General features: G+C 44.7%; 1 protein-coding gene across 3 annotated transcripts in view; it reads left to right on the top strand.

The window, feature by feature from the left end:
• The window catches only part of Ankrd50 (ankyrin repeat domain containing 50), a 34,416-nt gene extending 13,092 nt beyond the window's left edge, over positions 1–21,324 (top strand). For all 3 annotated transcript variants that reach the window (XM_076932320.1, XM_076932321.1, XM_034500559.2), the window contains exons 3-5: positions 7,828–8,057; positions 13,426–16,970; positions 18,492–21,324. In XM_076932320.1, the coding sequence (XP_076788435.1) occupies positions 7,828–8,057; positions 13,426–16,967 (3,772 nt within the window). In that variant the 3' untranslated portion in view covers positions 16,968–16,970; positions 18,492–21,324. The remainder of the gene's footprint in view (positions 1–7,827; positions 8,058–13,425; positions 16,971–18,491) is intronic.
• Positions 21,325–26,878: the final 5,554 nt, after the last annotated feature.

Below are 26,878 nucleotides of genomic sequence, written 5' to 3'. Positions count from 1 at the left end.
TTGCCTTGGTTAAGATTTCAGAAACAGGTCTGAACTTGCTTTAATTATCAGCTGGTTGTTGTTACTGTTGGTTCGGTGAATGAGTAGATAGAATTTTATCCTCGACTGATTGGAAATAGCAGCTACCACCATCATCCTCTTCCTCCTCTTACAAATGCCCTAATTTATTGGATAGATGATTTTCTTTTTAAGAAAAGAAAACACAATCCTTAGATCCTTTGTTGTCCGAAGAAAAGACAAGATAAAAATTATTGGTAATTTTATTTTCTGTAAAAAGCAAAACCTCTCAGGAAAAGAAAAACATTTTATTAAAGCCTGGAATTTTTTTTTTAAAGAATTGAATAATTTATTAATAAAATGACCGACAGATATATCAGTATGTAGTCCAAGATCATTTAGAACATGCTAGATCTAGCATTAACCTGCTAGGTAAATGACCTCACATGCTGGGTTGGGGAGCTCTCCCCTCAGCTCTTGTATGGATAATCCTTGGACACTGACTTTTTGGCAGGGAGGAGACTTGAGACTCTAGCATTGGAAGTGTGTGGTCTCACACTCTATAAATGGTAACGTGACACTGGCAAGCCTGTGAGAAAACCAGTTCAAAGACGAAGGCTGGTTAGGCTCACAGGCTTCGAAGTTCTTGTCACTGAGCAAGGGAGCCCATTATGCTTAGGTCTCTGCTGGTGGTGGTGCTGCTATCCAGTAGTGGTGGAGCATGTTCAAAGCACAGCCGCTGGCCTATGGCTGGGTATTGAAAGAGGAGACAAGGCCAATATCCCAGTGACTTCTTTAAGGGCATGCCCTAGTAACCTGAAAACCTTTCAGCCCTGGAATTTTAGCATCTTGTGTGGATTTTGAATATTAAATACTTGAAGATCTTGGTTCTTTATGCTCCCCTGGAATCACAACAGCTTAGTTTATACCTGTCATTGCAAGTCATTCATCATGGCACATGTGTGGAAACTGGTGGGCACTCTTAGTGTCTGTCTTCAGTTTCTTTTTGTTTGCCACGGTGTACTCCAGACTAGCTAGCCTTCCAATTTCTGAGGATTCTCCTAACTCCAAGTCCAGTTTTTCTTTAGAAATTTTGTGTTTCGAGATACACATTTTACGTGATTTCTGGGGTTTCTAACTCTGGTTCTCATGCCTGTGCAGTAAGTGCTATACCCACTGAGCCACCCCTTCAGCCCTATAATTCAGATTTTTGACCACACATTTTAAAACAGAAATAGAAAAACCTTCCTGTAAAACCTCATCATGGGCCACTCATCACTGAAGCAGTACTTCACTGAAGCCCAGAGAAAAAAGGCTCACATATGAGTTTAGAGAGGTGTACATATCCACAGTGTAAGTCTAGCAGGTAACCAAGTGAGAGAGCAGAGCCACTCATGTTCTGCATCTACAGGACCTCACTGCTTCCTCATCTTCATCCCTTCTCCTGCTCAGGTTCTCTCCACAGTCCCTAGCCTGAAGAGAAATAAGTATTTATGGAGTAGAATACAATAATCCTATTATGTAGGAAGCAGAGTTAATGCTGACACACAGTGTGCTTTAGATGCGTGGGCTCCAAAGTTTTGTGTCTGCTCCACTTTCCACTCTCTCTCATAGACAGAGATCAGTGACTTTAATGTCTGCACACCCCAGTTTAGTAGAAGGTTCTGGTATCCTACTGTGTATAAAAATACCAGGAATTGTTTAACAGCACCAGTGCTGAGGGAATGGGGATTGTCCTAGTTAGGATTACTGTTGCCATGATATAACACCATGGCCAAAGCTGCTTGGGAAGGAAAGGGTTTATTTCAGCTCACACTTCCAGGTAAGTCTAGTGATTGCTGAGGAAAGGCAGAGCAGGACCCTAGAGGCAGGAGCTGATGCTGAGGCTATGAAGGAGTGCTGTTCATTGGCTTGCTCATCATCGGTTGCTCAGCCTGTTTTCTTATAGAACTAAGGATCAGCAGCCCTGGGATGGCACTACCCATAATGGACTAAGTCCCTTCCTCATCAAGCAGTAAGAAAATGCCCTGAAGGCTTGCCTATAGCCATCTTATGGAGGTAGTTTTTTCAATTGAGGTTACTTCCTTTCAGATGACTTTAGCTTGTATCAACTTGACGTAAAACTAGCCAGCACAGGGAGCCTATGGCAGATCACTGAAGGATGTAGCCTTTTTTAAATGCAAAGTTAATGCAACCTTCATGAAGTAATTGTAGTCATTTGACTTTTGTGTTTGGCTTGTCCTATTTTCAGCTACTGTTTTTTAGCTGCTGCCAACCGCCCCCCACCCCCCCACCCCTCCACTCTCCTGAGTATGTGTTTTTGTAAATGCCTTTTAAACTAAATGTTCACACACACACACACACACACACACACACACACACCACTCTTAATGTTTTTCAGAATTTGGATTTTTCTCCTCAGCATTGGGGCAGCAGCACCACTCAGGGTCATGCCAGTTGAGGTTTATACCTCAGCCATGGCCTAACATTGAGCATAAATGATTGTCAGAAATGGAGGAATCAGGTCACTCTGCTTCTGCTTTATTGAAACTGGACTCCCACAGTTGGCATTGGTACTTCTTAGGACATTCCTCATGTCTGAGAAGAAGGTCAGGTCCCCACTGTGGCATGGACTGCCACAGTGTCATGTAACAACCCTGTGGAACTGCAGCTGGGTTGCCTTTTTATAATACATGACAGTGCTCATCTTTGTAGGCCCAGAGTGCTCTCTGGAAACATTTTCATTTGTTTAGTCCGAGAACCTAACCCTAAAAGAAATCACAAAATGAGCTGTTTTCCAGTGTTGTGGAGCGTAGTGATCTCACAGTACCCTGTAGAGAGAGACAGCTGGTAGAAACATGTTGTGTAGGTCCAAGTATGGAATCTACATAGAAACCTTCAAAGTACATAAAAAAGTCACATGCAAGTGGCCTTAGAGTAAGCCCTGTGTTGGAGTGCTCCATATAAGTTGTAATAAATGGATTAATTCTAAGGAATTCACTTCCATGGTGATGGATGCTGAGAACCTGCAAGATGTGCAGCTAACAGGCTGGAGACCTAGGAAAGCTGACCTGAGTCAGGGCAGTGGATTGTGCAAGTTCTCATTGCAAAGCTTGCTTCCTTAAGACCCAAACAGATGAGTTTTTGAACCTGAAGAGAGGAGTAAACTGATACCTCTACTAAGGCAGTCATGCAGTTAGCCTTCAGCTGACTGGGGGAGAGCTGACCTTTGGGACCTTAACCTCAGAAACATCCAGAAGAACAGAAGATCATGTGTGGGCATCCTGTGGTCCAGCCAAGTTGGACACATAAACCCAACCACCACAAACCCACAGGAGCTGAGTGGAAGGCAGAAGTGAGTCGTTTATGTTCACATTTGGGAATGAAGAACACTGTTCTGGAGTTGTAGGTATCTTATTGTTGAGTGTTATGAGGTTTTTATACATTTGGGATAGAAATCTTTATAAATAAATGCTTTATAAATATATTAGGCCCCTCAGTCACTCACCCAGCAAACATTTATAGGTAATCCTTCCTCAGGGTCCTGGGTGGGCTATTGGGAAGGCAAAGGTCAGTTCACCTAACCATCCTTTCTCTTACCTAGAGATCAGGGAGGTAGATGCCGCACTACCAGACCTTGATGACTTGATTAGTCCCAGTTGTTGAGGGCTTTTGAGCAGTGTGTGTTAGCAGCACCCTCCCTGTGCCAGGTTGCAGAGTGAGCAGTGCTAACCGAAGCCCTCTGTGTGTGAACTTGAGCTGAGCTCTGAGGATAGAGAGGAGAGTGAGCATGGAGCAGGCATATGAGGAGGCTTCTGGCAGGGAGAGGGGGTCTGTTCAAAGGCCCACAAGCAGGCCTGTGGAGTTGGAGCGAATGGGTAAGCAGTAATTATTGGTCAGGGCCTGGAAGCAGAAACCTGTGGTTGGACTCAGCATGCTGCCAGGGCAGTGTGGACCTTGGTAGCTTGAGGGGTAATGATGGGATTGAAGGCCCTGGCCAGGCCAGCCCATGAACAAAGGGCTTTCTGTATAACAACTTGCTTAGTGTTAGTGTGTGAAGAGCAGAGTCAGCTGTTACCAAGAACTCAGACTCCCACACCAGGGACACATTACCAGGAGAGATTTTTTTTTTTTTTTTGCATATTTTATTGTATATCATGTTAAATTTTTTAGTTTGCATGCAATAATATTGCAACTGTACAAACTTGTACAGTTGTATGATTTTGATGAATGTAGAGTCAGTGATGGTATAAAGCAATCTTGTCACTTCCAGAGTCCCCTGTGCACTCTTTGGACTCTTTCCCACAGCCAGGTTCTAGATCACATCCCCACGATCTTTTTGGAGAAGCCATTTTGAGGCACTGAGACACAGATCTTGGTCCATTTTCTTGGAAGGGAGGCTATCTGAATCCATTAGCCTGTTTCTGTTTCCTTTTTGGCTAGAGTGGCACCCTCTTGTGTGATGTGTGCAGTCTGTAATTTTCCCAGGTTGCATGCATCCGTGTGTTTCTACTGTGGGGTGGGTTATTAGTGAAGCTGTGGAAGCACTGAGGTTCGTTCAGACACTCACGGGACTGAGAACAGAGATCTTTGGTTCATGTGATAGATGTGTGTTTGAGGAACTGCTGAACTAACCTGTGCTACTGTCTCTTTGTTTTTGGTTTTTTAACCAACCTTTGTGTTCACAGCAGACAGAGTACTAGATAGGGTAAGATGCAGTGGTCAGCTTGTTAGATGTCATTATTTTGTTTTCTCTGTGGACTGTAGGCATCCAGAGAATGGGGTCTTTGTTCCTTAAGGTCCCCCAGAGCCTTGCAGGTGATCTCAGCATATCTAAAGTATAGTGTAGACTGGAAAACCGGTGGCTTCATTGTAGTGTGCGCTGCTGCAAGGAAAGGTGATAAAATTACTACTGTAGTGTCTCTCAGAGTGAGTATGGGTTAGACTTTGTCCATGCATAGATCCCCTGTGAGAAATGTTCACGGAACACTTTTTAAGTCTGTTGATCGTGTGATAAATGTATTAGCTGCTCTTCTGTTGCTGTGCTAAAACACCATGAGCAAAGGCAACCTGAGAAAGAAAGAAGGGTTATTTCAGCTTACAATTGTAGTCTATCATGAAGTCAGGGCAGGAACTGAAGCAGAACCATGGAATAGTGCTTCTTGCTGGCTTGTTACCCACACATCTCATAGTGGTAGACTCTTTTAGCTCAATCACAGATCAAGGAAACGCCTCCACAGAATTGCCTCCGGGCCTGTCTCATACAGGCACTTTTTCAGTTGAGGTTCCATCTCCAAGAATGACTAGTTTGTGTTAAATTGAGAAATTAACCAATAAATACTATTAGCCCTTGTTAACTTGACACACAAACATCTATTAAACCATTACCTTTTCATTTCTGTTTGTCTCCATGATGTCATTCTTTACTGATATTTGTGACGTGAACCAATGTAACTAAATATCCTAGTCTTTTTTGTTTTAAAGCACTTTGCAAAATTCAGTGTCTAAGGTAGGGTTTCTGTTGCTATGATGAAACACTGTGACCAAAGTAGCAACTAGGGGACAAAATGGTTTATTTGGCTTACATTTCCACATCATAGTTCATCATCGAAGGGAATCAGGACAGGAATGCAAACAGGTCAGAAACTTGGAGGCAGGAGCTGATGCAGAGGCTATGGAAGAGTGCTGTTTCCTGGCTTGCCATCATGGCTTGCCAGGACTACCAGCCTAGGGATGGCCCCACCCAAAATGGACCCTGTCCTCATCAATCACTAATTAAGAAAATTCCCTACAGCTGGATCTTTTGAAGGCATTTTCTCAAGTGAGGTTCTTACCTTTCAGATAACTCTAGCTGTATCAAGTTCATATAAAACTAACCAGCCCAGAGACTTCAGATTTTTAAGGAGACTTGGATATTTTAAAGAGATTGCATGTGCTGGCAAGTTTTATGTCAACTTGACACAAGCTAGTATCATCAGAGGGGAGGGTGCCTCAACTGAGAGTGTGCCTCCATAAAATTGGGCTATAGGCAAGCCTATAGGTCGTTTTCTTAATTTGTAATTCGAGTGATAGGGCCCAACCCATCCTAGGTGAGGCCATTTCTAGGCTGGTGGTCCTGGGTTTTATAGGAAAGCAAGCTGATCAAGCCTGGGAAAAATCAAGCCAGTAAGCAACACTGCTCCATCACCTCTGCATCAGCTCCTGCCCTGAGGTTCCCACCCTGCTCGAGTTCCTGCCTCCACTGCTTTTGATGATGATATGGAACTGTGAGTGAAATAAACCCTTTCCTCCCCAAATTGCTTTTGGTCATGGTGTTTTATCACAGCAATAGTAACTCTACCTAAGACAGTCTCATAACTGTGAGTACCTGTAAAAAACAAAACAAATCAAATCAAACGAACAAATGCCCAAAACTCCAAGAGGGAATCAGAGTCAAAAGCAAAACCAAACTCCAGCAGTGCAAATAGCTTAACGTTCATCTGGGACTCACAATTTTCTGGGCTCCAAAGAGCTTGTCTCAGTCTCAGGCTTGTGCCCTTCCACAGCTGCTGCTGTCCTTGGTGGTCATCTCATGATACCGGCATCTCCAAAATCCAAAATGCTGAGGTCTCCAGTGCAACTGGACCATACCTTTACGATAGTCTCTCCTGAGCTGTTGTCAGGGGCTATGAACCTGCCACATGGTACTAGGCTTCATCTCTACGTGACCCCCTTTAATCCTGGGGCTTTTTAAGGCAACCGAGGTTGTCCCTTCATCAATGACCTCTTCTGGCCTCTCACAGTGCCAAGCCTCAGCTGTTTTCTATGACCTTTTTATGCCTTCAAAACCAGTACCACTTGGGAAACTCTTACACATTGCCAAGTTCAACTGCTAGCACTTAGGTACAGACTTAGCCTTCTCTGCACCATGGCTTCTGTGTGCTGACCCTGAGGAAACACTTCTCCGAAGACTTCACTGAATTCAGTGATTCTGCTCTCTTCTTTATTATGCTGATTCTTCAGTTTCAGCTAACCAGTATTGTCAAATTGATTAGCAAAGGGAAGGTTTCATGTTAGTTCTGGTCTCTTGGTACCAATTTCTGTCCTAGTAGGTTGGTATCACTGTGATAAAGACCATGACCAAAAGCAACTTGAGGAAGAAAGGGTTTATTTCATCTTACGATTCCATATAGCATCACTGAGTGGAATCAGGGCTGGAACTCAGGCAGGAACTGACTCAAAGACCATGGAGGGGTGCTGCTTATTCACTTGCTCCTTGTGGCTTTCTCAGCCCGTTTTCCTATACTTCCCAGGACCACCTGCCCAGCTGGCACCATCCACAGTGGGTCGCATCCTCCTACTTTACTGATTATCAAGAAAATGCAGTATAGACTTGCCCACACACAAGTCTAATGGAGTCATTTTCTCAGTTGAGGCTCCTTTTTCCAAGATGAGCCTAGCTTGTGTCAAGTTGACCAAAAAATCAAACAAGGACAGTAGGTTTCTTCCTGCTATGGTGTCTGCAGAGCTTATCTGTCTTTCTGTATTTAGCACATTCAGAACCATCTAAGCATTTTATTACTGACTCAGAACACCAAGAAGGGTGTTGAAATCCAGTTTGATCCAGTTCCTAACATCCTTAATTATGCTGAGTCACAGCGCATACACAGGCAAGTGTGTAATACAATACACGCTGTACTATGGAGGCTGATGCTTTTAGGAAATGAGTTACATAGAAGATACATTTTTATCTGAAATCTCTTTGCTTTTATAACATTATAACTAATCATTTGAACTATGAATTCCAGTGCCCTTTCTGTGACATTGACCTGTTCTGTGACTGTCTTACAGGTGTGTGCTACTCCCACTCCTGGGGATGAAGCCACCCCCGCAGAGCCTCTACCTATTGGTTGACTCCGTGGACGAAGGCTGCAATGCGGTGGAAGGGGAGCAGACATCACCCAGCCTCTCTGGGACTGTGGCAGAGCTCTTGGCTGGTCACCACGAGTTCTTTCCCCCATGGCTCCTGCTTCTCTGCTCTGCCCGGAAGCAGAGCAGAGCTGTCACTAAAATGTTTACTGGTGAGTGTTGTGTTCTTCACGACTGGACCCAGGAGGAGTTCTTGTAGGTAGCAAAGTATTTGGACAGAGGTCTGAGTGCTACATAAGCCTCTTCAGTCTCTTACTACCACCACCTTAAGATCATATTTAAAATAAGGTGTGGTGTGCTTTAAAACCGCTTACATTGGCTTTTTCCGAAAATTCTTTCCCTGAGCTGAGGGGATAATTCAGTGAATAAAGTGCTTGCTGTGCAGACATGAGAACCCCCATACATAAAACAACAGCAAAGCCCAGCCAGGCAGGGGAACACAAACCTTTAATCCAGTGCTGGGGAGACAGAGACAGCCTAGCCAATCAGGAGTGAACCCTAAGGTTGTTCCTTGGCCTCTACATGCATGCACACACACATGAATGTGTGCACATACAAAAACGGTCTCTCTCTACTCCCTATAGTAAGACCCAACTTGGCGATCGATTAGCTGTGCCTTTTTTTAGTAGTTGTATGCTCTTCACAGCTCGTTAGTCATTAAGTCAGCGTCTCTTGAGTGGCTCCGGAATTCAGTCCTGTAGAGGGTCTCTTATCCTTTCTTCGTGACAGGGCTGAGTAGAGCTCTTAGGGCAGCCACAGCAGTATTTGGGTGAAAGCTTGGATGAGCATGACGGTAGCCAGTGCTGTGAGGCAGCTCCTCTGATGGGTGAGGGTAAAGGTGGTCTCCCTCTCCAAGTCACCTGGTCGCATCAGCTCAGTTTATGTTCTGTACACATTATGAACTTTTAAATCTCATACATGTGAGGGGGCATGTGCACTTGAGTTCCTCATCCGGTCTAACTGGAGTTACAGGCAGCTGTGAGTGGCCCAGTGGAGATCTTGAGAATCTAATGGGTCTTCTTCAAAAGCAGCACATCTTCTAACCCCTGAGTGTGTCATCCGTTTGCATAAGTGAGTTACTATAGCATGTCCACAATAGTGCTCATACTGTCTGTGTGACCTCAGGCAGCTTGCCTAAGCTCCTGCTTCCTGTCTGTAAAGTGGGGTCCTGTGAGGTGCTAGATATACCCAAGGCAATATTCTAGTCATCTCATTCTCATTTGTTAATACAAATCCGTTTTAGCCTGAATTTTTATTATTGCTTATAAGCCTGGGTGCTTGGCTTCACCTGCCAGGTGTTCTTTATTGTGAACAAGTGTTTTGGCTAGAGGCATTTGAGAAGAAACCTCAGTTGAGAACAAGATTGATCTGTGGGGCATTGATTGATAATGTGGGAGGGCCCAGACCACTGTGGGCGGTGCCATCTCTGGGCAGGTGGTCTTAGGAAGTATAAAGAAAGCAGGCTGAGCAAGCGTGGGGCCCAGGAGGGAAGAGGCAGGGTTGGAGAACCAGTACGCAGTGTTGCTCCATGGTCCCTTGAGTCAGCTCCTGCCTTCAGATCCTGCCGTGAGTTCCCTGCATGATGGAGTACAAGCTAGAAGATGAAAGAAAACCTTTCCTTCTCCAGTTGCTTTTGGTCCTGGTATCTCATCAAAGCAGTAGAAATCCAAAGGAAGAGGACAGACCTCCTCTTTGTGCTTTCTTTCCCCTATCCTTTGGCATGCAGGTTGGAGTGTTCTCACTGCAGGGCCATCATCGTCAATCTGCTTGAGTGTATCCAAGGAGAACTCCAGGGCAGGATTCTGTTTTGTGTGTTATTTAAAATATTACCCAAGCCTTCAAGCTATGTGGATAAACGTGCATGTGAGACAGATGGGTTTTGTACTTGGAGATGGTTTCCATTCTTATGTATATTCAGATATTCTAAAATCTGAAATGTCCCAAAGTGCTTCCTGCCCCTGGCATTTTGGATGGGATAGCCAACTTCAATTGCCAGACTGGCCTGGTCAATGACCCTTTGTCCTCCAGGCTACTTGTAGTCACTGGCTAACGCCACGGCCACGTGTCCTTTGGACGTGGGTCACTTCTGTTCTATTACAGGCTTTCATGCACGCAGTGATGTCCATGCCTGCCTTTTCATCCACATTGCCTCATCTGCTTTGCCGGCTTGCACACAATACTAGAATGTCCATCCCTTGAGCTTCTCGCCATCTTCCCACTTCCATCACAGCTCAGATAGAACATTCACACAAAGACTATGTTTTCCATTCTTGTTAATTTGTGCCTTCCTTCTACATAGTCACCTTCTGTACACCCACTCTGTCTGCTTTTATTTTCTTCGTAGATCTAATACCACTTAAATCTGTCTGGATTTCATGTCTGTATTTAACTAATTATCCTTTCATCTAGGATACAGACTCCATGAAAAAGGGTCCTAACTGTGTGGGCCCAGACTTTGGTCCTGTCAGGAGTCTGACTATGTGAACACCTGTTTGTAAGCATGGGCTCAGGGCCCTGTCAAGGCACTGACCATGTTTGCACTCATTTGTAAGCAGAGACTCAAACCCATTTGTTTAGCCAGCGCCAAGGAGTGTCATGGCCACTGAAATATTTTACCAAAAATAGAAAAGAGGTTTAGTGGGGCCTGGGAAGATGGTTTGTTTGTCAAAGCACCTGCTCCAGAGCCCACATAAAAAGCTGGGTGTGATAGCCTCCCTACCCGAGAGGCAGCCCAGGCGACATAGTGAACTCTAGGCCAGTGAAAGACCCTGACTCAAAAGGCTCCTGTGGGCAAGTCCCAGGCGTGAGTGTGGTGAGAAGTTCCATCCCCCGTACCCAGTGAATAAATAAGGTCATTCTCAGAGGTCAGGATGTTCACCTTGTTGGTCAGTGGGTGGTCTTGGTTCTGTGTGTTAGTTCAGTTTCTTAGAACCTCAGGACTGCAGCTCAGTCAGAGCTTTACACATGCTGGCCCAACTGAGCTAAATGGAACCTTAGGTTCTTATTTCTGTCCTGTTTCTGCCACTCAGTCTTGCCTTGACTGGGATGAACCTCACTCTGTGGATCCTGATCCTGTGACAGTCTTCCTGTTTCTGCTTCCATGGAGCCAGGGTTGTTGGCACAAGCTGTCCACCCCGTAGTAAACAAATAACTCTTACTGGTGTTAAATAGAAATTCTTATTAAATCAACATCACTCTTTCGATTTGGGAAGGATTTGTTTTCGAGTTGTAAATATTTTGCACCCTTCTGCACAGCATCAATTCCATGCCCTTGGACTTCCTCCTCCCATCTCTGTCAGCATCATTTTCTTTCTCAGCTTTGCCAGGAAAGGAAATACTTCAGCATCACACAAAGCCCTGACTCTGACCCCATTAGTCATTAGTCATGGTGGATGACTCAAGCAGCCTTTGAGCCTGCACTTAACTCACTTATAAGGTAGAAAAACCTCCTTCACAGTGCATATGCAAGGTATGTGTATGAAAATTTACAGTGCATATAGCCCAGGGGTAGCCCTTTCCCAACATTCAGAGGCCCTGGGTTCAGTCCCCGGTATTGTACACACACAGGAAAGCTGTCTCACTAGCATTTTCTTTAGCCCGCTTTGGAGGCATCAGGCCAGGCACTGTGGAGGCCTAGCCCAATTCTGTTTTTGTTATCTCAAGTTTTCATCAGATGACTTTAGTTAATTAGCTTAAATTATAGATATTTCTGCATAATGGGTTGTATAATCGTTCACATGATCAGTCTGTGTGCACATCACCTTGGAGACTTTAAAACACCACTACACACCACTTCAGTACTCTTTATTAGCCACAGGCCTGGAACTTGCTGTGTAGCAAAGGCTGACCTCAAACTCACAATCCTCCTGCCTCAGCTTCCCAATACTGGAATTACTATCATGCACTACTTCACCAGGTAGATTCCTTTGTACCTTAAACTGTTTGAGTGACTTGTAACACAATAAGGAAGTGAACATATAGGAAGAGGCTTGGAGGCCAGTCACCTCTTCAGCCTCACATATGGGGGAGGGGGGGCATTCCTGGTTTGTTTTATGTTATCAAATTAAAATAATTAAATCTCCAGTTGTCAGTAAAGAGCCCAAACCAAGAAGATGCCACTGACCAAATTATGCTTACAAAACTCCAACACCGTTAAAGTGCAGCTGCTAAATTAAAGCTAAAAGTATTCTCTAAAGGGGCACACACATGGGTTGATTAAGCTGGGTATTCACCTTATGGAAGAAAAGTCCCACTGAGCAAATGCACACAAGGCAGAACATGGCCAAGGCTGTGCTGTGATGTGTGTTCTAACATGGCTGACAAACTCAGTTCCATACCCTCCTTGGAGGGCAGAGCCTTTTTCAACATTTATCTTCTGAAGTGGAGGATTTCGGTATTGTGAGTGCATGTGTGCATGCAGTGTAACGGCTATGTTCCCACAATATAAACATAGCTTTGCATATGTGTTAGATTATTTTGCTTTTGTTGGCAGATTGTGCTTTTCAAAAATTTCCTTCCAGTATTTGAAGCTTGGGTTCAGATGTTTGTTTTTCAGTGATATCAGGCAGGTGTTGGGGTCACCTTCAACATATCCACTCTCAGTAAGCCCTATGTGACCTACCTTTTGCTCATCATCCCCATCAAGTGTAGATTTTTGTGCCTGCTGTTGTCATAGCCCCATGGTTCCTTCTGGAGTGTTTTTTCTCCAAAAGCTTTGCCTACAGTCATGCTTTGCCCTGCTCATGACTGATTCTGGATCATATTCCGCACACACACCAGCCTTGACAAGTTTATCTGTAGCTGCTTCTTCCATGAGGCAAACAGTTACCTAACAAATCCAGCTCTATATACTATGTTCCTCTGGAAGATGCTGGCATAGTCTGCTTTGAAGAACTTAAGAGTAGCCACCACTGGTAAATTCTTTAGCTTTGGTTGACATTTTTAGTAAATGGCTTTATTTTTACAGTGCTAGAGTTTTACGAACATAATTTGGCAATTTGCATCTTAATTAGTTCCAGTTATTTCTTGACAGTCTGAGATTTAATTATTTTAATTTGATATCATAAAGCAGTGTATTATAGTGTGACTGGTATTCTGTTTGGATATAAACCACTCACATTAAACCTAAGGCATGGTCAAGTGGATGGGTGGGAAGAGCCAGTGCTTGTGTAAAAAACAGTCCTGTTTGTCTCTCACAAATGTGATGCTCAGATATATATGTCTTCACGGGATACTTCTATAGCTGGATAGGTCTGTCTGTTTCCACTTAGTGCTTCTTGCAAAGGAGTTGAAATGGGTACCACACTGCAAGAGCAGATAGTAGCCACATTTGTTGGTAGGAAAACGAAATCATTGCTTTGCCATTTGTGTTTTTATATGCAAACTGCTTTGCATACTAGCAGGTCTTGGTAGATTTTCTAGTTCGTATTAACCCATGAGTCAGGTTATTTGTATCGGCTCACTTTCTTCATACATATGCCCATCTCTGCCCTACTTACTCAACTGGGTTGTCTTCTGCAGGGTTCCGGAAGATCAGTTTGGATGACCTTCGGAAGGCGTATATTGTCAAGGACGTACAGCAGTACATCCTGCACCGCCTGGATCAAGAGGAGGCACTGCGGCAGCACCTCACCAAGGAGACGGCCGAGACGCTGAACCAGCTGCACATCAAGAGCAGCGGGTGCTTCTTGTACCTGGAGCGTGTGCTGGATGGAGTTGTGGAGAATTTCATCATGCTTCGGGAGATCCGTGACATCCCAGGAACCCTGAACGGTCTCTACCTCTGGCTCTGTCAGAGACTTTTTGTCCGAAAACAGTTTGCCAAAGTTCAGCCAATTCTGAACGTGATCCTTGCTGCCTGCCGGCCCCTGACCATGACAGAATTATACCATGCTGTGTGGACCAAAAATATGTCTCTAACCTTGGAAGACTTTCAGCGCAAGCTAGATGTCCTCTCCAAGCTCTTGGTGGATGGGTTGGGCAGCACCAAGATCCTGTTTCACCACAGCTTTGCCGAGTGGCTCTTGGATGTGAAGCACTGCACCCAGAAATACCTGTGTAACGCTGCAGAAGGGCACAGGATGCTGGCCATGAGCTATACCTGCCAGGCCCGGAACCTGACCCCACTGGAAGCACAAGAATTTGCCTTGCACTTGATTAATTCAAACTTGCAGCTGGAGCCAGCTGAACTGGCTTTGTGGATGATATGGAATGGTACCCCAGTCAAAGACTCCCTGTCCACCTTGATACCCAAGGAGCAAGAGGTGCTGCAGCTGCTCATCCGAGCTGGGGCTCATGTCAACAGCGAGGATGACCGCACGTCCTGCATTGTCCGACAAGCCCTGGAGAGAGAGGACTCCATTCGGACTTTACTGGATAATGGAGCTTCTGTCAATCAGTGTGATTCCAATGGGAGAACTCTGCTGGCCAATGCCGCGTACAGTGGCAGTCTGGATGTTGTGAATTTGCTTGTCTCCAGGGGAGCTGATTTAGAGATCGAAGACGCCCATGGACACACGCCACTCACTCTAGCTGCTAGACAAGGGCACACAAAGGTGGTTAACTGTCTAATTGGGTGTGGAGCCAACATTAATCACACAGATCAGGACGGTTGGACGGCACTGAGGTCTGCTGCTTGGGGGGGCCACACCGAGGTGGTGTCAGCCCTGCTTTACGCTGGCGTAAAGGTAGACTGTGCAGATGCAGACAGCCGGACTGCTCTGCGTGCGGCAGCCTGGGGTGGCCACGAGGACATTGTCCTGAACCTTCTACAACACGGTGCCGAGGTCAACAAAGCCGACAATGAAGGGAGGACTGCACTCATAGCCGCAGCGTATATGGGCCACAGAGAGATCGTCGAGCACCTGCTGGACCACGGCGCAGAGGTAAACCACGAGGACGTGGATGGCAGAACCGCTCTCTCCGTGGCTGCGCTCTGTGTGCCTGCAAGCAAAGGGCACGCATCCGTCGTGAGCCTCCTCATTGATCGAGGGGCTGAGGTAGATCACTGTGACAAAGATGGCATGACCCCTCTTCTGGTGGCTGCCTACGAGGGTCATGTGGACGTGGTAGACCTGCTTCTAGAAGGAGGAGCAGATGTCGATCACACTGACAACAACGGGCGGACACCCCTTCTGGCTGCAGCTTCCATGGGGCATGCTTCTGTGGTCAACACACTTCTGTTCTGGGGCGCAGCCGTGGACAGCATCGACAGCGAAGGCCGGACAGTTCTCAGCATAGCTTCAGCACAGGGGAACGTGGAGGTGGTGCGCACCCTCCTGGACAGAGGCCTGGACGAGAGCCACCGAGATGATGCTGGCTGGACGCCTCTACATATGGCAGCTTTTGAGGGTCACAGGTTAATATGTGAAGCTCTCATTGAACAAGGTGCTAGAACAAATGAGATTGACAATGATGGGCGCATCCCCTTCATTTTGGCCTCCCAAGAGGGCCATTATGATTGTGTCCAGATCCTGCTGGAGAACAAGTCCAACATTGATCAGAGAGGCTATGATGGGAGAAATGCATTACGTGTTGCTGCCCTGGAAGGACACCGGGACATCGTGGAGTTACTCTTCAGTCATGGGGCTGATGTGAACTACAAAGACGCCGATGGGCGGCCCACGCTTTACATATTGGCCTTAGAAAACCAGCTTACAATGGCCGAGTATTTCTTGGAAAACGGTGCAAACGTGGAGGCCAGTGACGCAGAGGGGAGGACAGCGCTGCACGTCTCCTGCTGGCAGGGTCACGTGGAGATGGTGCGGGTACTTATTGCCTGCCATGCCGATGTCAATGCGGCAGATAATGAGAAGCGCTCGGCCCTGCAGTCTGCAGCCTGGCAGGGCCATGTCAAAGTGGTCCAGCTCCTGATAGAGCATGGCGCCGTGGTGGACCACACGTGCAACCAAGGAGCCACGGCCCTCTGCATCGCAGCCCAGGAGGGGCATGTGGACGTAGTGCAGGCTTTGCTGGAGCACGGTGCTGATCCCAATCATGCCGACCAATTTGGACGCACTGCCATGAGGGTGGCAGCCAAAAACGGGCATTCTCAGATCATTAAGCTGTTAGAAAAATACGGTGCTTCCAGTCTGAATGGCTGCTCCCCTTCCCCTGTGCACACGATGGAGCAGAAACCTCCACAGTCGGCACCGTCCAAGATGCAGTCTCTGACCCTCAGGTCCAGCAGCTCTGGTGGTACTGGCGGAGGAGATCTGCAGCCTTCCCTCCGAGGCCTGCCCAATGGGCCGGCGCATGCCTTCAGCTCTCCGTCAGAGTCTCCAGACTCGACTGTGGATCGGCAGAAGTCGTCTCTGTCCAACAATTCTCTGAAAAGCTCAAAAAATTCATCTCTGAGAACGACGTCCTCCACAGCCACGGCCCAGACAGTGCCCATTGACAGTTTCCATAGCCTGTCGTTCACGGAGCAAATCCAGCAGCACTCGCTGCCTCGCAGCAGGAGCAGGCAGTCAGTCGTGTCCCCCTCTTCCACAACCCAGTCCTTAGGACACAGCCATAATTCTCCCAGTAGTGAGTTTGAATGGAGCCAGGTGAAACCAAGTTTGAAGTCAACAAAATCAAGTAAAGGAGGCAAGTCAGAAAACTCCAGCAAGTCTGGGTCCGCTGGGAAGAAAGCCAAGCAAAATAATTCCTCACAGCCAAAGGTTCTAGAATATGAAATGACTCAGTTTGACAAAAGAGGACCTGTCGGCAAGTCTGGGAGTAGCCCACCTAAACAGACTCCAGCTGAATCTCAGTGTAAAATCGTAGTCCCTTCATCTCAGGACAGCAACCGTGCCCAGCCACAGTTTCTTATCCACCAGCAGAGCGGCGAGCAGAAGAGGAGGAATGGGATAATGACCAACCCCAATTACCATCTGCAGAGCAACCAGGTCTTCCTGGGCAGGGTCTCCGTCCCTCGAACCGTGCAGGAACGAGGGCATCAGGAGGTGCTGGAGGGCTTCCCCCCCTCGGAGACAGAGCTGAACCTTAAACAAGCCCTGAAGCTTCAGATTGAAGGCTCTGACCCCAGCTTCAACTACAAGAAGGAAACACCCTTGTGAGAGGTAAGAATGCAGGGCAAAGCATAAAGGAACCAGACTGTTACTCCTCTTCCTTAAAATGCCCCCTGCCTGGTGCTCTCAGGGCCCTTCAGTCACCTCCCTCAGTGTGTAATCACGGAGCTCATCCCAGCGCTCGGTTCAGTGTGAGTTCTCCAAATCCCAGCATCTATCCAAAGCACTATGTGACACAGGATCAACAGATCTATATACAGACGCACAAATCAATGATAAGATCTCTAATAGGTAATAGACAGCAGATGACTGAGAGATATGCTGATATGCCGATAACTAATAGACATAGATGATAGATTGGTAATAGATGTTAGGTACATGGATGGTGAGAAGATTAGGTAATAGAGACAGAGACAATGGGTGACAGATGATGTGCAGTAGATGAGACATATATACATAGGGGCCTAATCTGTTCTTTCTCTCCTCTCCCTTTTCCCCCTCAAAGTGTTAGACTGAATGGGATGTGTTTGTATCTGATGCTGCGTTCATGTGCTTGGATCATGGTCCAAACCTGTGGCACTCTTTCAGTAAAAATGTATTGGATAAGTAGATGAACAGATCAATATATCATTTATTAATTCTAAATTAAGAGTGTTATCCCGTATTATCATTCCCTTGTATCAGATTTCTGATGGAAAACAAGGTGGTTTTCTAAGTATTCAGAGTTTGGTTTTGAAGCACTGAGCTGTACCTAGTGGGTAATTGCTACATATTAATTCCATGTTTCTCCCAGAAACAGATCATGGATTTAAATATGATGACTCTTCCAAAAATCTAGTAATGTTGGCATGTAATATACACATGGTGTGGGTTTATCATATTTACTTATTTACATACTTAGGGGCAAGATAAAGATAGCATATATTATGTTCAGGTCATTAATATTTCATATTAAATAATGTTTTTATCCTCACCTCAAAGGAGGCTTCACTGCATAGGTAGAAGTGGGTGGGGAGTAGCAGGTGTGCACTTCTGCACTCTGGATGCTCCCTGAGAGGCACTTTTCCATGTTAGGAATAAACTGAAGATTTCATTAAGCATCTTGTCTGAAGTACAGTGACTTTGTAGACAGCTGATTTCTGGTGACAGTCTCACTCAGGCAAGCTAGCATCTACATCTCTTGTTCCTCTTGTCTTTGCTGATACAGTTTTAAAAATTGATAGATGAAATATCATTAAATATATCTTCTAAAACTAAACACCCTTCTGTAAGAACGGATGGATGGCCAATCCAAGGTCATTCAAGAATACTTCTCCAAATTCTTAATTCTGGTGGTGTGACTCCTAAACTCCCAAGAGCTCTTGTAAAAGCAAAAGATTGCATCTGTGTCAGATACTAAAAATAGGATATAAGGTCAATGTTGGGAGAATAATGAATATTTGTGTATGTATTGAAATTGTTCTTTACATACCAAAATGCATGAATAGTAAGTGGATAATACATTCTTTTATAAGGTCTTAAAACTGTCATAAGAAAAGTGTAGGAATTATTTTATTTTTTTATTTTTTCCAGTTTCTAGTTGTATGAAACAGAAGGCATTGTGGTTGGAATAGCCGTTCAGCTGCCAGATGGAAGCCAGACGCCCGCGGCCATGCTGCCGAGACTGTGACTCCTGCAGTACTGTGTCCTGACTTACTGTCATGTGCCTACCCAGCAAGGCTGCCCTTCTCAGCACAGCCCCCATGCTGAAGCAGTCTCCCCCACAGTGGGTAAATGCAGATGTAACCTGCAGCTCCTCCATACAACCAAACCCGGTTTTGAGTATTTTCCCATTCGGTAAACGTGCATGTGCCACAGTCAGGTGTCCGCAAAGGCAGTGTTCCGTATTTATTGTTTTCTGCATCGTGGTGTGTACTTAGTCCCATCGATCGCATTGTCTGGTGTGCCTGGTTCTTGTGTATTTAAGAGATGTTCCTCAATAAAGCAATTCTTGCAACTGTTTTCTGTCCGCTAACCTTCAGCATTGGATAAAGTCGAGCATCTGGGTTGATGCCACATGGAGGTGAAAAATGACTTTGAGATGAATTTTCCACAGGGATCACTTCTGGTAGTGTAGAGAGTCACTCGGGTAGTTTACACTCTCCCTTTTCCCAATCAAGGACCGTCTGTGTCAGGCTGAATGTGACAGTGCAGGCACACGCCAGCCACTCCAACTGCAGCCACTCTGCGCATTCACAGTGGCTCTGAGCCATCTTCCACCTGCCTGTCATCTCACCTGCAAGTAGATGGACCATCGTTCCTGAAGCTTGGACATTCTCAGGGACAGAGCAGTCAGTGCCTGGGGGCATGTCAGACAGAGGCTCCAGGTCCAGCTAAGGATGGCACCCTGTTCCCTGAATCATTCACCGGCTGCCTTCAACTCCTCCAGCTAAATGAAATGTAATCTCTCATTGTAATTGAATACCCACTGCTCTGAGCTGTTTCCACTTGCCAGTTACTGCATGATCAAATTAGCCCCAGTCAGAACCAGTTGGGTACATGTGAATGGCTCGGTGGGATGGATGTTCTTGAATGTACGGATGTGCTGTCTATCACAAGTGATACCACCAACCATCAGTCACAGCACATGTTTTATTATTTGATGGAAGTGATGGGCCTGCACTTTTCTAGCCACATACTCTTTCCTGTTTTCTTCTTTGCACAATTGCACATAGGATGGAGCAGCTTAGAGGGATCGTGCAAGCATTTGGCAGGATGGTTCGGAAGCCAAGGACTATTTGATCCTCGGCGAGTCCTGTTCATCTCCCCAGCCTTGGGGACTCTGTGCTCTCCATGTGCAGTTTCTAAGGGGAAATGGGGAAAGAGAATTTGGAAATTGAGCACAAAACCATTGCTACTACTGAGAACCTTGGAATGTTTTAGTGAGAGGCCAGTGATGGTCATAGCGTGTGGAGGGGCACAAGGAGTGTTGCTTGTGGACGCTCAGATGTGTAATTGCTTGCCATGAGTGTTTCTCGCTTGAGTCTTTGTGGAAGTTTTCCCTTGCCTTGTGTTTTTCAGTGTCAGCCAAACTCATTTCCTGTGTGTCATCTGTCAGTCATAACCAGGATGAGGGACAGCTGATGAACTCATTCAGATTTAAGGTGACGAGACGGTTAATACTGACAAGTCAAATGTGAATGTTTCAAGGATTGAATTCTTGTCCCTATGGGACATTGATTAGTGACACTTAACAGGACTCTTGGAAGGCAGCCTTAAAAGTGTTTCTGAATCTGTTGATAAGTGTGATCACACCCCATTACTGGAACCAGTGTGACTCCTCACACATTTACACACATTTACCATAGAAGAGGAGCCTCTGATTTCTTATTAGGTGTATTTTTTTTTTTTAACGAAAGATAACCCAAAAGCTGCCAGGTTTTCTATTCACCTTGAATTATTACGATCATATTTATTTAATTTTATTACTTTTACAAAGTTGCACCTTGTGACCAAAGGGCAAAGACAACGCATTATGGATTTGTGTTTTCCAAGTGTCTCGTGTCCATCTGTATGTGTGTGGGACAGACGGTAGGGAAGAACCTGTTGGAAAAAGAGGGTTCTCATAAGTATTCCTTGGGGTGTTTTTTTCTTTCTTTTTTTGTTTTTGTTTTTATTATTAATTATGACTCAAAGTATAACAAAAATGGCTTCTGATGGGGACCAGGTTGACCAGGGTGCTGCAGCCAGCCTGCTTGCTGTACTTGTTCGTTTTGGAGTAGGGGAGAGGATAGGACCACAACTGGGAAAAACAATGACTTCTGCTCTATTACAAAGATAAGAAATGGTCCCACAAATAAAAAAAATAACAAATGGCTCTTTTTGAAATTCCAGTATTTAAATTTTGTAAATCAACTGTTTAGAGCATCAGTGTGTTTATAACGTTTTCTTGTAGTGTCCCTTTAAGCTCCTTCCCAAAAGTCAGTATGGTATGGTAAGTGGTGAAACATCAGAGAAGTAAGCATCTAAAGGGCTCCAGGAAAGTTGGGGGGAGGGGGGGAGGAGGAAGAGGACCGGAAACCAGCGCCCTGTGGTATACAGCGAATACCTTTTGTTCCATCCTTTCCCACCTCTACCATACCCTCAACCAAAACCAGTCCAGTACTTCAGAGACTGGAACAAGTCCTCCCGCTGTTTGGCTATGCAGCTGTTTGGTTTGCTTAATGCCCTCTGTCAACGCTTTCTGCAAATGTAGTTTCAGACAAATGCTTTTTTTTCTGTTGTTCGCTCTGTGTGGGGTGTGTAAATAACCTAAAATGTACATTGAATTTCACAGTGTAAAGTTTTATTTTATTCCTTGTATTATATTATGCAAAAACATCCCGTTGTACATGAAGTGCATAATAAATCTATTTGCTTTACAGAAGATGCCGTGGTTTAATTTCATCCTTTAGTAGCATGTGCATGATATGCTTACAGTAAGATTTTCTTTTAAGTTTATAATTTTAAAGAACACTGTAGGAGAAGGGAATGAGATACGACACTGTCCAAAGGAAGCTAAGAGGCCAAGACTTAGCCTTTATCTTTGCGAAGCTTTGATAAATAGTTGCTTTTCTGTTATCCCTCCCTCTCCTCTGACAGAATTCTTATTGTATCTCACTGTCAGCTTTTTACTGTGACCCTGTGACCTGTGTACACACATGCCTCTTGGTTTTACTACACACAGTCTTACCCTGAGTATTTTTTAATTTTCTGGAAAAATGAATTGTTTTCTAAATAAAAGTGGGCTCCTTTGGTAAGCCTGAGTCCCTTCTCTGGATATTTGTTTTCCTCAGAAGAACCCAGCATTGACCAGAATGTCAAGCCCATGCATGTGTACATATATACCATTCATCCTATATATATCTGTATATTCTGTTCCTCCCAGGGGAAGTTTCTAAGAAGACCAGCAGTTATTTTTCCTTCATGACTTTATAATTTAATGCAATTCCCTAGAGCTCATAATTTCCTGCAGTCATTCACTTACTCATATTTTTATATTCTTGATGGGTTAATTAAAAACAAACTTATTCTAAGCAATTTTAATGTAAGAAGTGTTTGAGCAGAGAGAAGTGATACTTAAAGGATTTCAAAAACACTTAGCCAAGTAGAGTTCAACTGCTGTGCAAAAGAGGCAACGACTTCAGAGGCTTGGTCAGCAGTTTGATAGATGCCAGTTTCTAGTGAGATACTTACAAATTTTATTGTCATGTAGTGTGTGCACTAAAGTTACTATGAAGATACATTTGACTGCCAGTCACTCCATTACAATATAAATAAAAGCCAATATTAAAATGAGATAATTTGGGGAAGGGGAGCAGACACAGAGACCCACAGCCAAACATTAGGGGAAGCTCAGGGTACCCCACAGAAGAGGAAGATGAAGGACTGTAGGAGCCAAAGGGGTTGAGTACACCAGAACACATTCGACCCACAAACATCAACTAAGTAGGGTTCATAGGGCACACAGAGACTGAAGCAGCAATCACAGCCTGCCTGGATCCACACTAGGTCCTGTGCATACATGTTAGTTAGTTGGGGTTTCTGTGGGACTCCTCACAGTGGGAGTGAGATGTCTTTGACTCCTTTGTCTGCTCTTGGAACCCTTTTCCTCCTACTGGGTTGCCTCGTTCAGCCTTGCTGTGAAGGATCGTGCCTAATCTTACTGCATCTTATGCCAATTTCAGTTGATATCCCTGGGAGGCCTGCTCTTTTCTGAAAGGAAACTGAAGAAGAATGGATCTGAGAAAGAGGGGAGGAGGGAGTGGAGGACTGGGAGGAGTGGAGGGAGGAGAGGCTGCAGTCGGGACCTATATATGAGAGAAGAATAAAAAGTAAAAATAAAAATGTAAAAAGGTAATTTGAAATTTGGACTGTGTTTAGATTTCCAATTTTTTTTCAATTTTTTTATGTGTGGGGATTTGTACATATTTGCCTCTGTCTATGCAGTTGTGTTTGCATGTGTGATCTTGTATGTCTGTGGAGGCTCATGGTTAGTGTCAGGAGTCTTCATTGCTCTTCACTTTATTCTTTAGGCTAGGTCTCCTGAACTGATCCCAGAGCTCACCAATGCTAGCAAGCTTGCCCCAGGGGATCCTATCTGCCTTCCGACTGCTAGAACTACAGGTTCAATGCAGGAAGCAATGTCCGCACAGCATTCATGTGGCTTCTGGGGATTTGAACTGGCCCTCACACTTCAGCAGCAGGTGCTTTATCTACTGAGCCATGTCGTCAGCCCTGTTTGTCTTTTTGTAGATGTTATACTAGTAGTCCACTGTTCATTGGATGAACAACACTTTAAAATCCACTTTTGATTGGCTACTCATTTCTGTTTGGAGCCTCTAAAGATGCAGCATGTGTTGTGGGTGGATGTATTTCTTTTTCCTAAGATGGACATACTAGGTCTTAGGCCATATGTCCACTAACATTTTTACTAATGAGTGCCAGTCTTCTGAAGTGGTTTTATCCATTTCTGTCCCCACCAACTCTGTACAGGAATCTGTTTGATGTCTTTACCCCACCCCCACGCCTGCCTCCTTTGTTTGGTTGTGTATTATTGTGCATTGATATTTGAGTCTCTTTCTGTCAGGTAACTGGTGATATTAAACATTACATAAAATTATTAGGATATTCTAACTTGGAGAAAACTTACCCATAGTCCCCCAAAGGCTCTTTTCAATATGTCCTTTGGGTGATATATGCAAATGTATACACGTATCTTCTCAGACTCTGTTCTCTTGCTCTAAGTAGCATATGTTAACAAGAAGAGACTCATTTGTTTTTTTCCCATCTGAAGGGTCTGATGCTGATGTCCTGTTTTCTTTAATATTTTGGATGCACTGAATCAGCGATATAACTAGCATTATTGACCAGAGTGACCATTTTCCTCACTGTGTTTTAATCTGCAGCTTTTAACTGTTGTGCGCACCTCCCGTGTCCCCCCTCGCCCGTGGAAGAGAGACACGAGAGATGGAATTCGGGTATCACCACAGCGAGGCTTTACTCTGTATCACAGATGTGAAAAGACTTGGAAGGGCCAAAGACAGGAAGAGGCACAGCTTAAATACACCCTAGAGTGACGTGTTCACTTCTGATCGGCTGTTCACTCATCACCCAATATTACGCCTCGGGATTGGCCAGTGACTTTGGCGGGCTTTCTGCCCTTGCAGCTGCGCAGTTAATTGTTTACTAGTGGAGACACGGGATGCCTGCGCCATCTTGGAATGGTGAATGCTGACTGCGGCTCCCAACATTTAACCAGCATCCTTTGATGGGAGTTACCACCATTCATAGTTCATAAGTTTTTATAGGATATTGAGAGTCCTTGCATCCTCTTCTTGAAGCTTAATTTCTATTGGTGTAGTGTGTTTCCATAAGAACCTTAGAGAGGCTTAAGCATTGACTGTCAAAATTCCTGTTTGTAGGGCTGGCAAGCTGGTTCAAAGAATAAAGCTACTTACTGTCAAGCCTGAGGTCAACTCTAGATCTCACATGGAGGAAGGAGGAAAAGCTCGCACCTCCCACAATGATCTTGACTGCCATATGTGTGAATTGTTTTATACACGCACACACACACACACACACACACAAATGTAATGTTAAAAATTCTGGTTTTTGTTTCAGATACTGATTCCATGAATGGGCTTTCATTAACTGAATTGCTTATACATTTTAGTCACTTCATTTTCCTTCATTTAGATCTTTACTCAGAGTGATGTGTCTTAGTTTTCCACACAAAGCTATGGACAATGATTAGCAGATCTCCCTAGTCCTTTGTTGGTTATTGATATCGTTATGAATGACATTTAAGATTTTATTTTTTCATTAGCATACACAAATACAGTTTGCTTCTGTACAAGTCTTGTTAAATGTATTTTAAAGCAAGATCTGTCAGTGTTGAATGAATTTTGATTTTGATATGTTTTTTAAGATGGGCTCATGTAGCCCAAGCTAGCTTTGAACTCACTTTAGAGCAGAGAATGACCTTGTTCCTCCTGCCTCAGCCTCCCAAGTGCTAGGATTCTAGGTATGTGCTACCGTTACCAGACAGTTCAGGGTGCTTTGACAAGTCTGATAAACTTACTAGCATAATTGCATTGAATATTTTTTGAGCCTCCCAAGTTCATTGCCTACAGCCATCAGTTTCCTCCTCTCGCCCCAACCACTAACTGTATTTCTTAATAATTTTTGCCCTTCTAGGCTTGACATGGTAAAATCATAATGCAAGTGCATTGTAGCTGGTTCTTTTATTTATATTGTTTGGTTTGGATTGTTTTGATTTTGTTGCAGTCTTGCTATGTATCTCAGGACAGCCTAGTTCACTTGTAGACCAGACTGGCCTCAAACCATTAGCAATCTTCCTGCCTCAGCATGGAGACTAAGATTCACTGCGTAGCATGCAGGAGTCCTGGATGAAATTATCAAAATTTCATATATGAAATGAAATATAATTATATCTACCTGTGTTTTCCCACTCCAACTCCTGTCTCACCAACATGCCCTGCCCACCAACTTCATGTCTTGTTTTGAGATCCTACTAAGACCAGTTAGTACTCCCTATATGTGTCTAGATAAGGGACATCTGGAGCATGGGGATCCTACCAGTATCTACACCATCAAAATGAATGGCTGTCGCTCCCGGACAACTATCTACTGCCAATAACTCTTCAGTGAAGGCTGTGGCTTGGAGAGCACCCCTTCCATCTAACCCAGAATTTCAGCTGCCTCGCTCTTCGGCAGGGCTTGCACAGAAAACCATGGCTATTCTGAGTTCATGAGATGGATCCCCATGTTATGTCCAGAAGACTGTCACATTGCTCCTCCCTCTCCCTCTTTCTCTCCATCTCTTCTTATGTTTCCTGGGCTTCAGAGCAGGATGGGAGGCTGGTGAAGACCTTTCATTTAGGGCCGAGCACTGACAGCCTATCATTTTTAGCACTTTGAGCAGTCTGCATTAGCTACTACCTGTGGCGAAAGGATGCTTCTCTGGCCAAGATCTAGTGGTAGGGGTATGATGCAACTTTACAACATTTGAATATGGCTTTTAAATGCTGATTACACACAGCAGTTCATCTTCAGGTTCCTTTAACATTGTTAAAACAAGAGTTTACATTTTGTTGGGAGTGTGGCTCAGGGGTGAGTGTGCATTAAGCATATGTCCTGGCTTCTATCCTTACCACTCCAAGCCAACACCAAAAGAGGCAAGTGTGCTGACAGCTAGGACTTTAGATTATTTGTTTAGGAACACACACGGCAGCCCTACAATGTAAACAGCAGAGTTGAGTACCATTATTGGCACTGTACCTGCTTAGGCTTCTCTGCAGACCAGGATTAATGCAATGCTGTCTTTTCTAATGTTGTCCTTTATGCAATACTGTCTTTTCTAATGTTGTCCTTTTTTTATGTCTAAGGAAAGTAATATACTTGTGAAAAAAGAGATCATGTTAAATTAACCATGTGGGTTTTCACAATTGATGGTGCTTTAATAATTTGGCTACCATATTTCACAGGGAGGTAGAGTTGAGTAGATCCTGGGGCTCACGAACCAGCCTCGCTTCATTCACGAGTACTGAGACATTGGGAGAGCCTGTCTCAAAACACAAGAGGAGCACCAGAGGAGTGACACCCAAGATTGTTCTCTGTTTTCCACTCACTGGTACACACCTGTATGCATTCACCCACACATACATGTACCAGCACACACATGAACACATATAAACACATACCTCCTTGCCACCATATTTCAGTAGTGTAAACACTCACACAGGCACATACATAAACTTAAACCAAATGTTGCCATTGTCATTATCTCTCATAAAGTTACAAGCTTCAATGTGTGTGTTCTAAGGACACTGCAAAGACTGTCTATCCAAACCTGAGATTGTCAGCTTCCCTATGCAGCCAGTCAGTGGTCACACTGGTGCCTGTGAACAGGCACAGTT

The sequence above is a fragment of the Arvicanthis niloticus genome, chromosome 4, assembly GCF_011762505.2.
Source record: "Arvicanthis niloticus isolate mArvNil1 chromosome 4, mArvNil1.pat.X, whole genome shotgun sequence".
NCBI classification, from domain to species: Eukaryota; Metazoa; Chordata; class Mammalia; order Rodentia; family Muridae; genus Arvicanthis; species Arvicanthis niloticus.
Note: the sequence above shows the minus strand (reverse complement) of the source record. Positions and strands in the feature narration are given on the sequence as shown.